Source organism: Lepisma saccharinum, chromosome 8 (assembly GCF_977018435.1).
Source record: "Lepisma saccharinum chromosome 8, izLepSacc3.1, whole genome shotgun sequence".
Taxonomy (NCBI): Eukaryota; Metazoa; Arthropoda; class Insecta; order Zygentoma; family Lepismatidae; genus Lepisma; species Lepisma saccharinum.
This window is the reverse complement of record NC_139236.1, coordinates 28,720,942-28,738,595: the sequence shown is the minus strand read 5'-3', so window position 1 is coordinate 28,738,595 and position 17,654 is coordinate 28,720,942. Positions and strand designations below refer to the sequence as shown.

General features: G+C 37.5%; 1 protein-coding gene across 1 annotated transcript in view; it reads right to left on the bottom strand.

Annotated features, from left to right (window-relative positions):
* Positions 1-17,267, bottom strand: part of LOC145991714 (uncharacterized) — a 49,879-nt gene extending 32,612 nt beyond the window's left edge. The window contains exons 1-2 of the mRNA XM_083127772.1: positions 17,196-17,267; positions 3,791-4,127 (exon numbers count right to left, since the gene is read on the bottom strand). Coding sequence (XP_082983898.1) covers positions 3,791-4,127; positions 17,196-17,267 — 409 coding nt within the window. The remainder of the gene's footprint in view (positions 1-3,790; positions 4,128-17,195) is intronic.
* Positions 17,268-17,654: the final 387 nt, after the last annotated feature.

Here is a 17,654-nt window from a genome sequence, read left to right as displayed (position 1 = left end):
GGAATCTTATTGCCGTTATTGAACGATATTATATTCTTAAAGAAAATTAAGTATTTTCAAGCCGATTAAACTCCAAAGCAATTACGGGGCTAGGGGGTGCAGTGGCGAAACCACAGGGGGCAATGGGCATTGCCCCTCCCCAGTCTTGAACGGAAATCTATTCTAGGGACCAACTGGGCAAACATTGAGGTAAAAGTAAGCAAGACTAGTAGAATCTAAGAGTAGCAGGACAAAAGGATATACTCATGATGGAATTAGTTTTCGCGTCTTTCTTGCATTATTTTTTCCAGACGGCCAAGAATACCTGCAGGGTGACAGAGGGGCAATTGCCCCCATCGATATCAAATTTTATACATATAAAAATACATTACGTAAAATTTTCTTGCTCGCTTTGCTCGCAATGTCTTATTTCCTTACAGTCTTGTCAAGTTCCGAGACGTAGCTAGGGGGCGCTGAACGACCTAAATGAAAAAAAAAATGTAGAAGAGAATGCCATATAGTGCCCCCACGAAATTTTTTGTGCCATATTAAATCAATATTGTTTTCACTTTGCAAGAATTTGGATTTCAAATTTTCTTGTTCGCTTCGCTCGCAATTTTCTTGTTTTTCGTAAAGCATTGTAAATTACCAGAGAGAGAATTTTTAACTACTAAGTGCTTCAGACTCTTGCTGCTAAACAGTTTTGTCTTAAATACATGAACTCAATTGTTTGGAGGACAAGGAGCGCGTCACAGAGACAATTTATTTATTCGTTATGGTGCCTCTATGTTGCTGCATTATTTATATATATATACACACACAATGCAACTAAAACAGTGAGATAAAATGAGGTTTGTCTTTCCCGACTGAACTTGCATCAGGGCTTTTGCCGTCCCTAATCGGAGGGTCGGCGCACGCCTATGAATTGGTCAGTCGCGTCTCGTAAGGAAGCCTGTCTCCTTATATCGGTGAAGGTAAAGATCCCCGTGCCATGAAGATACATTTAGGGGATGTGGGGGTAGGGACTTTACCCCCCCCCACCCGGGTTGCCCCCAAGAACCCATTGATTTGAGGCTGGGTGAGCCCCGGAGCAGATTTTTATGCGTGGACAAGGCCGGAAAAAATCCGAACTTAGATCAGCCACCCCGGGAATCGAACCCTTCCGTCCTTCAATGCTTGGCTCATCTCGTTATCTAAATTCCAGTCGCAAAGGCTAAGTCTCGATGTAGTCTCGAAACCAAAATGGTATTAAAACATACATATTCTTTACACAATGTAATCTACCTATAAATATTCCGACAGTGTCCCCTTCTCTGTACATGCTTGAATGGGACGCATTGTGAAGCAAGTTTACATGTCTCGTCTCGATGAGCCTGATTTCGTCCTCAGTTTAATCTTTAGACTGTGATTTTGGTACCATCGTTGCCTACACAAGAAAGAGACAGGAATTCAACAATAAATTATTTAATTATCCGGTCTGGAACTATGTGTCTGTGATTACTGCCTTTGAGTGGAACATACAGATAGACCAATCACGGATAGTGAATGGATGTTTGACTGAAATGCTGTCTACTAGAGTTTGCTTTGAAAGAGGGGATTAAACCAATAAAAAGAACAACGATGAATTTGATTTTCTAAAAAAATCTTTACAAAAGCTTAACTTGGACCTGAAATTGTTGTGCACATTTAATGTTACCCCAATATATGGTATTATATGCATGTAGAAACTTAAATATACAAGTAAGTGGATCAAATACGCGGAAATGAATGTGTTTAAAAACCGTATGGATTTTAATGAAGGGAGAAGAAAACACGGATTTCAAGTGATAAGATAGTCCAAGTAATCTAATGGGGTTCGTTTTTGAAACTCACTTCAACTCAACTGCAGTATAATCGCTAGCAGCTGTTTGAGAAAGAACAATTTGCCAATCGCACTTGCGTTGCGATAGGATTGAAATAATAATAATAATAAAAAAATAACTAAAACAGTACTACTACGTTTCGTCTCAACAAGCATTAATATAAAGTTAGAAGTGTTTGATTTACGAGGCACGTATTTATCTTAGCAAGGGTTTAGTGGGGAAGTAAATGTTGCTATTAAAAATATCCATCTCCGTTACATCCCCCTGAGGGTATCGTCGCTTCCTTTTTTCGTTCAGAGATAACTTTAGGTGCGTGTTCTCACGGGAAACAGCCTTTTTTTCCCTTTCTTTCACGGGGCATGGATCCCTTTCGTGATGGTGACATAAAACATCTCTCAATTACAATGTCGACATGTTCTGAGGAGCCATTTTGGATTCCCGCGGAAGTCAATGCACCAAGTGTCAATTAGGAACAATAGTTATTTGTTTGAAAGAAGGCATAAGGAAAACTTAAGCGCCAATTAGAAGATGCTGCTGAAACTGAAATTTGCAATAGTAAAACAACGTTATAATAAAGTATTATTTCGAAGTATAAGTTTATTAAAAATATGACTTCATAATGAAAATCTCGTAATTACTAGAGCCTCATACTTGTACAGGGTGAGCCAGAAGTCCCATTTCCCCTTATGTATTTTGCGACGAGGGATCTGAAGTAAATAGAGTATGATAACAGACGCGACATGCTAGCTCAGGAGGTACATACAACAATTTAGTCCAGAATGTCTGTGTGGACACCATCATTTTCATAAAAGAGAATTATGCGCCTCCAGGTACGGTGTGAAATTCTACGCAGCATTGTGCGAGTGATCTTGGCAAATGCATGCCGAACGGCTTCTTTCAGTTCGTTAGTTGTGTGGTAACAGAATTTTCGAAGAGGTCCCATCTGAGATATTTAACCCTAAAAACTGTCAAAATTCCATAAACGACCATGATTGACCCATGCTGAAAAAAGGGGTGCATTTATAAGCACTGATACTTTATTTATAGACACCCTGCAAGTAGGTCTACACATACAAAAAAAATTGAAGCCTTAGACTAAACCCCTTCATTTAAAATATCTGGCTTAAAAATCCAATTTTTAAACTATTGCTACCTAAATTTCCACCATAATTTTCATACTTAGGAAGCAATTTTGAGCAAAACATACTTAAATATCATAGAAAGTACACTTCATTAGATTCAAAATGAATTTTGTTTCAGGTCTCTTGCTCTAATGGTTTTTGAGATATTAAGGTTTCTGTAGACTGCTTCATGAGCAAGAAAGGCCATGCGCCATGTTGGAAAAATGGTGGCCCCAGGAGAACGAACGTTGGTTTTGATATCTAGAAACATGTACAAACATATGTAATAAAAATGAAAATTTTCTAAAATGGTCATGCAACCACCATTGAATGATTTGGCATGGAATAACCGTTGATGAATTGTCCATCACCATTTTCATTGATTGATTTAGTTTATTTTACTTCGCGTTTTGTGCCTCTTGGCTAATTTGCGAAGATGGGGATGAGTGATGAAATTGATGAATGGACATTCACAAACAACCAAGCCTGAGTGGGATTCGAACCTGGGACCCTTACCATTTTCATTGATTCTGTTTTCCACACTGTGATGATAATGAATTGAAATAAAAACGTCAGTAAGTAGAGGGCAGCACCTGCTTCGAATCAACAGAATTGCATGCCTTTAGCGATTGACAATTTGCCTACAAATATATTTGCCCCTGGCTGTACTACTAATAACAGCAACAGAGAATCCAAGAACTGCACTTCTGAGCTCAATCAAAATAAACGTGCAAGTAGATCCTTGGTCAGAACAAAACATTATCTGAATTAGTGAAAGGTTGCATCGTGTGCTCAATTCAAACTTGTAGAACAAAAGTCTGTGTTTACCTGCGTTTTCAGCGAGTCTCGGTCGTTCGTGCCAAGCCCATGAGCAAAGGTCACAGGTGGTGACCCCGTCGGGTGTTGCCTGCTCATCCAAAAAGGCCGGCCTCGGCGGGGGTGGGACGAAGGAAGACTGCCACAGACCCCCTTCCCCATCCAGGTGGAGGGGCTTGATCGCGTCTTCCTCCACGACGCCGCTCCACCAGTCCGATGCCGTGTGGTTCTCGGTGACGTCATCTGTTGAACCGCTCCACCAATCGCTACTGGTTTCGTTGGACGGTGAGTCATCGCAGCTAGCACTGGTTGCTGTACTAACAGCCACTAGCAATGGGAGCAGGTTCAGCTAGAGAAAAGAAGAACTGTTATGTTATCTCCTGTGAAAATACACATTTGTTTTTAACTGTCATTAACATTTGAAAAACGTCTTGTAAATAAGCGGGTCAAATTAGTCAATATAAGACTCTAAGACCGAATACTTCTTCAGTGATTAAAGCTTTCATTGGAAACTGTTTTAGCAATAATTTCGCTTTTAAATATAATCAATATAACACGAAAAATAAGTTGCTTTTGCTAGATCCAAAATGGTACAAAATTTCAGAATTACCCTGTACATAAAGTTTTCTTGTATTTGTGTTCTTGTTATATTGAGTCTCTTTTCTGCAACTTGTGGCAAATACCAACATTGAGGATGAACGTTGAATAGATGGAGTTGGTGAAAGGAATTCAATTTTGTATGGTGTAACTTTAGATGTTGGTGAAAAGATTAACTTATTACTCGTATCTGTATTTCCCTTATGTTCCGTTGAAGGTGCCCTCTTTCTCAGTGTGAAATGTTGACTTGGATAACTGCTCCGATATAAAACCTGGTAGACTTATTTCCTTTTGTAGGCGCAGAGTCTACATCTGAGATCTAGCAAAACTGTGCGACCCTGAAGAAATTGCGACAGACCACCAGGAGGAAGGATGCTCAGATGAGTGGCGAGATACTTCTACACGAGCTGGTCATCTGAGTGGCGAGATACTTCTACACGACAATGCCCGACCACACGCTGTACGGGACACGCAGAATTCGCCGTCTCTTCCCTGCTAGAAAGAAGCACGTGCCTGATGTCCACTTTAGGTGCAATGATGATACCTATGCCCGCTTTAGAGGAAAGCATTTTCTTTAGCATTTTTCTTAACATTTCTGCCATGACCAAAATGCTACCGTGTAAGGTGAGAAATCTTATGGCATTTCAGATGCCATGGCATCTTCCATGACATTTCTCAAGGATAGGATCGGTCCTATTTCCGTAGCATAATCAATCAGAAGCGACCTCTAGGTCACGAGTGCAGTTGTAATGGCGGCCGCGTGAGATGTAAACCATGCATTACTTTACATTTTAAAAATACGATAACTATTCAACCGAGAGGAATAACGTTTCGTATTAAATGATTTTAGGTACACAAGAATGGCGCTGCTTAAATACATACTTTATAGCGTTTACTGTACACGTATGGAAGAATATTTTAGTTGTTTCAATTGTAAACACCGTGCACTCAGCATAGATGATGTAACTCGACGTACCTTTCGTGCTGTATGTATTATTATACATTGTAATCGCAAAAGCTAACCGAAATGCTCCAGGAAATGCTTTCGTCTAAAGTATTATCTGCTATAAGATTTTCGGAAGCATTTACATAGCATTTATGCTAGCAAAAATGTTAAAGAAAATGCTTTCGTTTAAAGCTGGGCTAATGTGTTGGAAAAAGGTGCTTACGAAAAGTAGAACTGACTTCCATAATCTGAATTGGGGAGGGGTGACCTAATCGCACGCTGACAAAAGTCAAGGTTAAAAAAAAAGTAGTGAATGTGCCACTTTAGGAGCACAATGATACTAATTTGTGTTTTCCTTAATTAGTCGCTCTTCTGACACTTTTGGCTAACCACATCGAGGATGAATCACAATAACCTAAAATTGTTGAAGGGGACACTCGCGAAGTAACACCCATGACCAGGTCGGGGCTCTAACCTAGAACCCTCGGTGAAATCTCTCATCTGCCTATATTGAATGTTAAAGTAACGGTAATGTCTTATTTTTATTGATTTAAATTCCTCATTAGGATAGTTTATATGAAATAGTGAAATTGGGTATACACCCTTATGTGAATTTACCAAACGACAACAAAAAAGATATATCAATGGACAGAAGGTTCAAACTTCGTAACCCCCCTCCCCCTCGTCTTGGTTTAAGTTCGTGTTACCGATCTGTTGATATGTTGGCATTCTCGAACACCAAACAGGTGTTTCGTTGTCATTCCTTGTAGTTGCACGTGTTTCGATTGACTGGACATGCTCTTGAGCCTGTTAATTGGGCTCCTTCCCTTTTCCTCAAATTGCATGAACATAGAAAGTCAATGCACAGGAAGCAGGAAATGAGATAAATGGAATTCAACAATCGCAAGAATCCAAAAGATTACGCACAATTAACAACGAAATCTTGTTCGACTGCTTTGGACCTTTGCTTCATCATCGGTCAAATAACTAAAAAATGTTACACTTAAAGTATCGGCACAAAACTGATACTCAAGAGCGCCGCAGGGGGCCACTTGCTTCCCTGAGATAGCTGGGAAAAGTTCATGTAATGGTAACTGGGCAATTGCGATGAAGTAAAAGGGCGGGTGGACAATTGAGATGGCATTTTAAATCTTCTATCAAATTGAAAGGTGACTTAACACCCCGTACAATACCTCGACTGGGAATTAGGTTCAATCAAGTTTTTGAACATGGCTAGAGCCAACAGACACCTTTTGAAGTCACCAGTTTCCTAATATGTGCGAATACACTTTCCAACTCTCTCGTCGATTTTAATGTCACGCTTCTTCCTTTCCTGATCTTCTAGATTAAGTTCCATCCGCATGTACTGGATGTTGGTGTCTTCTGCTTGGCTCTTGAGGCAGGCCAGAACATTATGAATTTTTGGTTGCGGTCTTCCAAGCCACCTATGTATTTTGTTTTTCCAACCTTCTACAGCATTATTAGTTCTGTGGCGCCTTTGGTTAGGTTAGGTTAGGTTAGGTACTGATCATCGCAATTGTCCTACCACTAATTTGTAAAATGACCTTTACCGTCAAAATCATCGCAATTGTCCGTGATTTTGGTTTCATCTCAATTGTCCTAGATTCCATGAAATTCAAATGGTGAAATTGTAGCGATATTTATTACGAATAAAATGGTTTTTAGCTATTGCAGAAATTAACTGCCATACCCAAGAAAATAACGAGAGAACGATTTCACAAAGAGACATTAGAATCATACTTACTGCAGTACCCTCGGGATGTGCGGGGCAGAAAATTTTTGGTCGGGACGGGTTTGGGAAGGAATTATAAATAACCCTGACGTTCGGGACTGAAAAAAAAAATTCATTTCCCGAGCAGGTCGGGGAATTTTCGGTGGGATGCGGTGGAAATCTCGATTTGTACACACTATTTCCGCTTCAAGTGATTGTTTTTGCACGTCTGGAATTAAAACTTATAATGCAGAAAATATGAAGTATTAACCTCTTTTAATTAAGATCCTTTGATATTCTCGGCTGTTCGGGATTACGAAAAGTGGGTAAATAATTTCCCAAAGTCGGGATCTGATCTTGATAATTCACACACCCTCATTTTGAATTATTACCTTTTTTTGCAGTACCCTTCGGTACGTAAAGAAATGAATCCGAGCTCGTAACATGAAGGACAGTAGATTAAGTGGTCTGTGTTTGAAATCTGTGCATTGTGAAGAAGTACAAAAACACAAAGAACTGTTCATCAACAAATTGGTAGATGTTTATGGAAAGGAAGCAAGGCGAATCCAGTTTCTCTCTACAGTACATAGTAGACTCAAGTCTGAACCTGCGTACAACGCCAAAGTATTATCAATTCAGTTTGAATTTTATGATTTGTAAAGTAATGATGATGATGATGATGATAATAATAATAATAGCATTAATAATAATAATAATAATAATAATATGGAATCTTACTCTGCCCCCTGAGGAAAAATCCTGTGGGCAGTGTTAACAAAACAAGTATGGTAAAATCTCAAGCTCCGCCTGTTTTGGTCTGTGTCATTGCTGCCGAGTGTCTTGTATAAAGCAAGCCTGGGTCTGGCCAATTCAATTATGTTAGTTTTAGTCATGAAAAGCAAACATAACTACGAATTTCCTTGAACTCAAGTTGAGTACAAATTGTGGTTTCTCATTTCCGTTTTTTTTTTCTTCAATTTTTTAAACAACATAGATGTTTTGTAAAGCAACATTATTTACTGGACAGTTTCAATATGCTGAGAACTAATTTCATGTTCCCTTTCTCGTTCCGACAATAAACAAAAATATCTAATGAGCATGAATTTTGCGTGTGTCATTGTTTCCTAAATAACAAGGTTAAAACATTTCATTGCCATCTGCTGCTCGTTCATCTATAATTTACGTAACAGCTGCGTAACTCGAATGACATGCAACGCCACACGAACCCACGAAATTGGCTTATACTGTGATGAAACTTTCCCACGACAAAATATAATGCCTGTTGCATGCAGATACTCAGCTCTCTTGACTGGCTACATGGATTCTAAATCCCAATGTTGCCAACTTGACACGTTTGAGACCATTATTCTGAAGAAAGGAAATTTAATCAAGTAAGGAGTATTCTCTACTACTCCCAGTAAGTCCACATCATGTATCATTTAAATACAAATATTTTTGCATAGATAAATCGGATTTTAAATTTGACGAGCTTGCTTTCTGACCAGGAAATACATGGATGGTTCCAACTTAGAATTCATCGCCTTTGGATACACTTGCTATCCATTTACTCTGGCAGGGAGATTGGCCAACCGTTGGGAATATAATATCTTGAAAGTGGCTTATTACTTTGTTCATATAAGACAATTTCTCGTTGTATTATCATATTCAGCAAATTTTGAAAAATTATTCAAGTTTTTTTCCTTTTCAAGAATTGCAACACTCTGAGATCTGTCAATATATTTGCTTTCCTTTTTCCTCAAATCTCAAAATTCAATTTGCTTTATTCCTGTAATTGCAAACGACAAAACCCTGTTCTGAACACTACTGCAAGAATCTGGGATGGATTTTTAGTTTAGAAGATGAATTTCAAAGTCGGACATGTACGAAATTCTAAGCTACAGAACGCTAGAAGATATACTGTAGTATTACAGAGCTTCCTTTTGTTCATTTTATCTTCACTTTCACTTACCAGCGATTTGGACTTTCTGTGGAAGTGATATTCTTCATAAACTGCGAGAATTTCATTAGCTCCTATGCCAATGGAAACCCAAGAAGAGATGTTTCCAATTCTTCAATTAAGGTTAAGTTAAGTGTAGTAATTTTTTACGTTGTGTGAATGCATATGTTTATAGTATTAAGCACATGCAAAAATTTGCAGAATTTTACTGAATCAGCAAATTAAGCAAATTTAAGCTTCAAACTTTAATAGTTTGATCCTCATGTTTATTAGCTGTATGTCTAAAAATTTCAACAGTTATGCAGCAATTGTATACAGCGGAAAAAAATAACTTTCTCTTACTGAAATGATGAAACATAACACTATCACAGGGCAACACACATTTTAATTCCTGCTCTGCACCTTTTCCCAGGCCTTGTCTCGATAGTGAGCATGGTTCATAAATTTTATTTCACGGCGTTGGCAACACTTAAAGCATCCTACAAGTTTATAACTTTCTTCCTTCTTTCTTTCGGCCATGGCGTTTTCTTTCGCATAAGTGAACGTCGACTTTTGTAGACATGAGCGGTGAAGGGTAGTCTCAAAATGTTAATGATTTTCATGCACGAAAGAATCAGTGTATAAAGGAAGCTGCTGATTGTTTGTTTAACACATTTTTGTCACTTATCGACATGCTATCCGAATGTATGCAAATCACTCTATTTTTGTTATTCGACATGGTAGCTTAAAATGTATATGCAAATATGTAGAAACGCTAGCGCCTGCTGAGCGTGTGCAAGACAATACCCTTATGCACATAAAAATATGCTACATTTGTATTTTTGTGTGTTACTTATTTAAAAATGCTTCTTGACTAATTTGGATGAGGATGAATAATCTTTAGACTAAATTAAATTAAATCACTCCATGTCCAGGCGAGAATTCAAAACTGCAACTTCGGAAGGGGTGGGGTAGGGGAACCAGGTGGTTGTAGACTATATAGTTGACATAAAATGAAAATACAGTCGTTTGAATGGTTTGCGATGTTGATATTTAATTTTAATGGCTCTTTACAATATTTATGCTAATTCTTATGCCAATTTTGAAAGATAATAATAGTTGTTAGAAGTTAGAAGTTTTAACCTTAATTGAACTACAACGCTAATGTGCTTTCATTTTTCTTCTACGTATTTTAGCCCAGCCACCGTGGCGGAGTGGTTAGCACATCGCACTACGATGCCAGGGGTCCCGGGTTCTAATCCCGACCTGGGCATGGATGTTTGTGAGTGTCCATCAATTTCATCATATCATCACTCATCCCCATCTTCGCAAATTAGCCAAAAGTGGCACAAAAAGGTATTGGCTAATTGCGAAAAGAGGATGAGTGATGATATGATGAAATTGATGAAAGAACACTCACGGAGAACACCCATGTCCAGGACGTGATTCGAACGAGAGACTTCTGGCGTCGTAGCGTTCTGTACTAACCACTCTGCTACGGAGGTTGGCTCCCCTTGTTCTTCGGAGACAAATAAATGAGGATATCAGTAGTAAGATTATCATAGCATCACTTTTACTCATCCTATCTTTTTCTTTTCTTGCACTTTCAAAATCAGTTTTTTTCTTTTTCTTCACCCATTTATACATTCAAAATAACATGCAAAATTCTATTGAAATTCCAATAGATTGTTTCATGGGCCTAGAAAAGGAAGGATAGGTTGGAAAATTACAAAATTCATTTCTTCGTAGAACTAGTCTATATTTCTAATGATGATCTTTGACAACTTTCGGTTAGTTTTTCTATTGTTAGAAATGTGTATAATAACCCCTATATCTGACGAACCATTGAAAATCTTGAGTTAGCTCGTAGTGTAAAATGTAAAGTCCAGAGTGGAGGAGTATTACAAGTAACGTGTGCTTCTCCCCGTGGATTTCTTTATGGGGAAGCTAATCGACAAGCATAATTTTATCCACGCACGCAGCTGCCCCCATGATCAAGTCGTTACAAGTAATACCCCTTTGAACTTTGTATATAGTCAAACATGGACTTAAAAAGAATTAAGAGACACTGAATGGTTCAAATCAGTGAAATTGAGGTCCTAGGTAGAACAACAAACATTTTGACTAAAGCTATTCTATAACTTTAAAAGTTCTTTATCTTCAAATGAGATGTGTAAAAGTTGTAACAAAATATAAAATTTTGGTGTATTTGTGTCTATTAAACACCTGAAATGAAAAAAGAAAGCAGTTGAACCATCTTTTCATTTACATGGTGTCATGTATTGGGTACAGTTTTATTGCTATTATTTTATTGCATATCAATTACGGTATGTAATTTAAAGAAAAATCTAGCCAGGCTCTTCGCATTTGGTCATAAATAACCAAGTGTCAAGATCTATCCGACTTCAAGGCAAAGAAGAGTTACGACTTTACTCGCCTTTCATTTCGTCATTTTAACCTCATTCAATTCAATCCACAGTTTATAATGTTGCCTTTCGTGTTTCTTCTTTTTTCTATCTGGCTTCATTCTTTCTAAGCGAACAGTTAATAAACCGTTTCTATAGAAGCCCATTGCTACTTCACACCTCCTTGCAAGCACTCTGTGTGGACGTAAATTAGCGAGTTGTTTGTGCTCACGCACTAGAACTTCTGTATCCGACGTATATCAGTGTTACCAGATCCTGCAGCTTTATTTATCACTGATGAAGAGAATGCGTTTTCTTCAGGCGGGACGTTATTTGTTAAAACCGTATGTTGTTTTAACTGTGTTTTATTTGTGAATCCTAGAAATAAGTACTCAAATATTTCTCTTTATACATTACCCATACGTGCATTTGTGGATGACTGTCGAAGAATAAATAACAAATCTAGATATGGTCCAATTCCTAAGTTACATTTTCTTTGAATGTTTATATACGAGGTAACTCCAGCTCTAGCACAAATTCAAACGGCATCAAAGCCATAATGGTTAACGATATCTCATTCTGGAAAGCGATATCAGATCTTAGCCCCGCTAGCCTAGATCTTTCGCTCTTTTCTTAGATAAAACTTCAAAATATCAAGAAGCAACATTAAAACATACAGGGTGTTCATAAAGTCCTACCATTACAATGTACATTACATTTATGTACTTTATGAACACCCTGTACATCTATGAAATATATTCTTTCATGCATGCTATATATGATAGGGTACTTAATTTATTCCCCAAATAGCGATTTCCAAAAAGTTGTTAAATTACGGGTTTCAAAGTTGTGGTCTAAACATGGGCTACCAAGAGAAATGCGATAAAAATTACTAAGACTTAAGTCGGATAAGAAAAATTGCTAAAACATGCGAAAAGACATACATTTACGAAAAAGAAAAAGCCTTTGAACATAAAAGTTTTGTTTTGATTAAAACTGATGGATATTTCTCAAAATTATTCTTTTTTGAGTGTAAAATGTTAGCTCAAAGAGACACTTAAAACAAGCATCATTGAAAATACCATGAAAGGTTTTTGAAAATAGGCCACTCTTGTGGCTGAATACATTGTGATTAGACTTGTGAACCTGCCACCGAAGTTCGAGTTTGAGTATCGGCCTGGGCATGGTATTTTTTTGTGAGTGTATCTTCATCAATTTAATCTAATCATCATTTATACTAATATTTCTTATATTATATTGTCTTGCACAGCACACAACATTGATATTTACAAAGATCAAGAACGTACAATCCTGACCCTATCCTACACATTCATTGGGTCCACATAAAACAGTCTACATCCAACACTGTTCATTTATTCAGATATCCCTTCAAGAGTTTTTGTTGCAAAATTACAATAAGTTTTATTATACAGTTCTGTACTGTATTTGTTTTGATCGAAAAGGAACTTCGGTGTTACTTTTTGCCACTTGCAATTGACCCCGAACTCCATTCTATGAAGCACAACTGGTAGCCCATATTTAGACATTCATGCAATTTTCATTTCGTAAGTTGTGTTGACTCGTTGTTGTTCAAACTTCACAAACTAATCGTGATATTAAAATGATCCACATTTGTTTTATGTACTGCACATATGATAATTATATAAAGTAAAGTAAATATTTTAAAAAAATGTACTTTAAATGTACCTGTAAAACCTTTTCAGACGCTGAAATAGTAAAACAAGAGTGTAGAGTCAACAAAAGTGATCTTATTTTCTTTGGAAATTTATACTGGAGTCCTTTTTATGTCTGATATCCAAGTTCCCACATTCTCTGTCTAGCTTCAGTACCCAGCAGCGTTGATAACCCCAAAAACCCCATATTTAAACCTTAACCCATTTACAGACCTTTTCCCCTAAATGTTGATGCAAACTTTACAATCAATTATCTACATTTCAACTGGTTTCCATACATCCTCAATATCGTGGCTTACCTCAATGGACAGAAATGCGTCTAAAACGTCCAAAATTCAAACAGATTTGGAGAGGGTTGATTCATGTGGTGTCCCGTTGTCTTGAAATAGGAGACAAAGAGACCCTTTTTGACCTCAGAGGCAAGCTTCATGTCAGACAAACGTTAGATGCGCACAGTGTCAGGTGGAACGCGAACATAATACTAGTACAAACAATTTTCGCACGCAGATGGGGGTAGGCATACGAACATGTGCTGAATGTAAAGAAAGAGAAGCATACGGGAACCGGATGATTACATGGAAAGGAAATGAAAGTGGAATTTCCTAATCTCTCAATAATCAAGATGACCATCTGATATACTTATTAGTCAATTGGATAGTTTAGAGTATTTAGTAAGATAAGTAACATGTAAAATATAATAAGTAATAATATATGTTCAATGCATAGCTCAGGTATTACACCTATATTAAATGCACAGAGAACCCACGAGAATTTTTTTGAGACATTCAATAATCACACCAATGGCTACTTTACTAAACAGTTGCAACGACAGCAAGAATCGATATTTTACAGAATTAAAGTGTTGTTTGTCTCTCGATACACCAAATTATATGTTTGTATCTTTTGTTCAAAATATATCGATTGCTCACTATTGCTTGGCTCCAGAAGGCAAGACATGTGTACCGATGGATATTATCGATATTCCAGTAAGATAGTGTAAGATATGCCTTTCAGTTAATTTTTTTTTTGTAACTAGTAGTTCATGAGTAATCCTGAGTAATCGACAGATACCGATTGTTTAATAGAAGATATGTATGTATGGGTCAATCGAGACAATAAATATCGCATCACTTTAATTATTCACGGTTCTTTAAACTCTTCAACTTCATATTTGTAATTTGCACAATTTTTATGACATTGCAATGTAAAAAAAATAATGTATTGTTGATGTTCGATGACTTTACTGTCACAAGCAGAGACAAGATGGGGAATCGACATAGTTTATAATAACCCGTGGCTCTAAGGCTCTAAAGCGTAAGGGCCTTGTCCTATCTCCCGACTGCCAGTCTCCATCCCACAGTCCTACCTAGAGGTGTGGAGGTCTTCAACCGGTAATGAGGTGTCGTGTGGTCAGCACGTCGAACCCCCAGCCGTTATAGGAGATATCCGTGACCGGGTTACGCTACTCACTCGTAGCTCCCCAATTTCCTCACGATGGTGAGTTGCCACCGGTCCTATACACAGGCCGAGAATCCAGAGCTCAACCCAAGCGGACTCGAACCCATGCCGTCCCGCAGTCGGAGTCCACCGCACGGCCACGGAGGAGGACCGATATAGTTTATGTCGCTTTAAATTACAATATTGTTTGTCTTCAATTTTTGAAAATGTCAAACGTTCACATTTGATAGTTTGAGATATGGACAGATCACTTTACATCGATTGTTGTCCCTCACGGGTCAATCAAGTTAATTTATGTCGCGTTGAACTACCATTTGGTGGATCTATCAGTCCACAAATGTTTGATTTATACCTCTGGTAGTTTGAGATGCTGATAGGTACACGGACGAATGATCGGCCGCATATTAGTACTTGTTGCACCTTTGGTAATTATACTTGTAGTACCCTCAAATGAGTTATCTGTTATTTTATGGTTGAAATTTTATTTTTTCTCTTTTTGTATTCCTTCATTCAACTGTAATGTTGTTACCATAAAATATAGGCTATACTTTATACATGTATATTGACATAATATCCTGATTTCGTCCTTATTAATATCGACTTCAGAAAATAGAAAGATTCAATTCTGTCCTTGAAGCCCGGATTTGTAGACACTAAAATTTGATGAAACTTGGAAAAAATGTAATAAAAATAATGCACTTTCAATATTGTGAATAATAGATGATCTGAAATTCAAATTCTCTCATCCCAAATTTAATACTTCCGTACATTAACGCTTGTAATTCGACATTGTTTATGGGTTTAATGTTGAATATAGTGCTGGGGGGGGGGGTTGCTTTAATTTTTATATCTGAATATGCTAGTATTTTATACATAAGTGTTTTATTTAGAATTTTATTACTGGGAGGGTATACTTTTTCTCATTTATTTTATTTGGGGGTTATTTTTTTGGGGTTTATTTATATTTGGGTTCGGTTCCATAATACATGCAGAGGAAATGTGTAATAAATCTCTTCTCTATACATATAAAAATGTATGTATGTGTGTTTGTTCAGCAATAACTCTCGAACGCCTGGAGCGATTTCAACCAAACTTGGTACACGTATAACTTGCAATCTGGAAATAAATACTGTGGGGGTAAGAGACCCCTGGAACCCCTAGGGGTGGGGTGGGAAGGGGTGACATGTAAAAATAATCGAGAACCAACAACAGATATTAAAATCCGCACAAACACACATCCGTGACTCTATGCAATCCGCACAACGATAGTGTTTCTCGGGTTGTCTAACATTCAGGCTGTGTTGCGAATGGAATCCACAGTTTTCGTGACACTCCCAATGCGGTTCAACTCCAAGTTCATCACCTATCGGCATGGGGGGGGGGGAGACGGGGTGAAAAATAAAATGCCACAAATGACCTAGATTAGTGTCGAATCCATAGTTTTCGGAGTCGCTAAGCTGATTTTACACCATAGTTTGAATTCATTATTTTTCTGTCTAATACAAGATTGGGATAAATAAATACCCGGGCAACGCCGGGTAATCAGCTAGTAATCGTATAAATTTTGCATTCACAGAAATAGTATTATAGTTATACATTGTTCTTTCGTTTTCAAAATAGAAAAACTAAAAAAAATATTCTGTTGTAATTTCAAATAACAGAAGAATTGTACTGTATATCAGCAATTTCTGTACAGTCATGAAATTATTATACTTAAAATATATCTTCTCAATTTTGCAAGATGATTTTTGGGCCTATTTGAATAAGTAAACATTAACAAGTTTTATTTTGAACTGAAAGGTCTAGCCCAGTAAGGTCTAGCAAAGGGAAACAGTTCGTATTTGTATTATCTTGTTTTGAGTCGCTTTTTATTCTTATGTGCATTGGAAATTTATCTTATGTTCTAGTCTTCGAGAGGGGCGTGCTCCCTGAATCTACCTGTGGGGGAAGCTGAACAAGAAGACACAAGATACACTTTTCACACATGGAAAATTATTTTGTCCCTCTCTTAAAATATTTTAGGCATTAATAATAGAAAATAGGCACTAATAGTCGAAATAGGAAATTTAGGCACTAGAATTCACATGTAGATCATGAAATGTACATCTGTAATGAAAGCCTACAAACCTGATCACTGAAACAAAATAGCCATCCGATTCTTTATTCGGGCTCTGGTAATTAATCACAATCCACTTAAATAGTTTCCTAAATTTTACGTTTGTTTTACAAGTTAGAAGTCCTGTCCAAAATTAGAGGACATGATCAGCTATGCTTGCGTGAAATGTGATGGTATGTTCCGGTAGTAAACAAATTCGAAAGGAAATTTCCAGTTAACTTTGTTTTTTCGAATTTAACAATGTATAAAACACATACACCTGCATCCTGTAATTACATTGTTGCGTTTCACTCTGATCAGTTCGTTATCCAAAAATGAAGGAATTTTTTGCTTGGTTCTTTTGTTCCGTCCTACCCCACTTGTAGATCAGTTAAGGGGTAAAATGGATAGATCCAGTAGAAGTTTAAAAAAAAAACAAAAAAAAAACTGGTATTATTCAAGTTCTGCTAGAGCTAATATGTTCTTGCGACAGGTGTTGTGTAGCACGCGATCTTAACCATCAGGAATTATGTGAGCTAAGGCCATGTTCTCACCATCTCACTATCATGAAGCATGGAAAATTCCACACATATCTGATCCAAGGGGAAAGATTCTATCTTCTTCATGTTGGACACATGTTGCAAATTAAGACATCAGTCAGTTTGTCGCCGATTATAACAGAGATCGAAACTATGAAAGTTTTTGTTCTAGTTTTTTCTTTGAGTTGATGTTTTAAGTCCACTTTATGCACAGAAAGGCTAATCGGGACTGGACCTACGATTTAAAGTGGGATCCGAACCACTGTGCCATGTGCCTCCACCGGATATCGAACCCGGGACCCTTTGATTACAAGGCGACGACGCTACCACTGCGCCATCGGGGAGGCCCCGATTTTTTTTTCTTCTTCTTAGGTTTTTGTCCTAAAAAGCCAGCCAGCAGGAACTTAGTGTGTGCCAATTAACGTGTCTTATTTGTAGTACTCCCTGGTGTACGCATGATTTTATAAAGGGGGG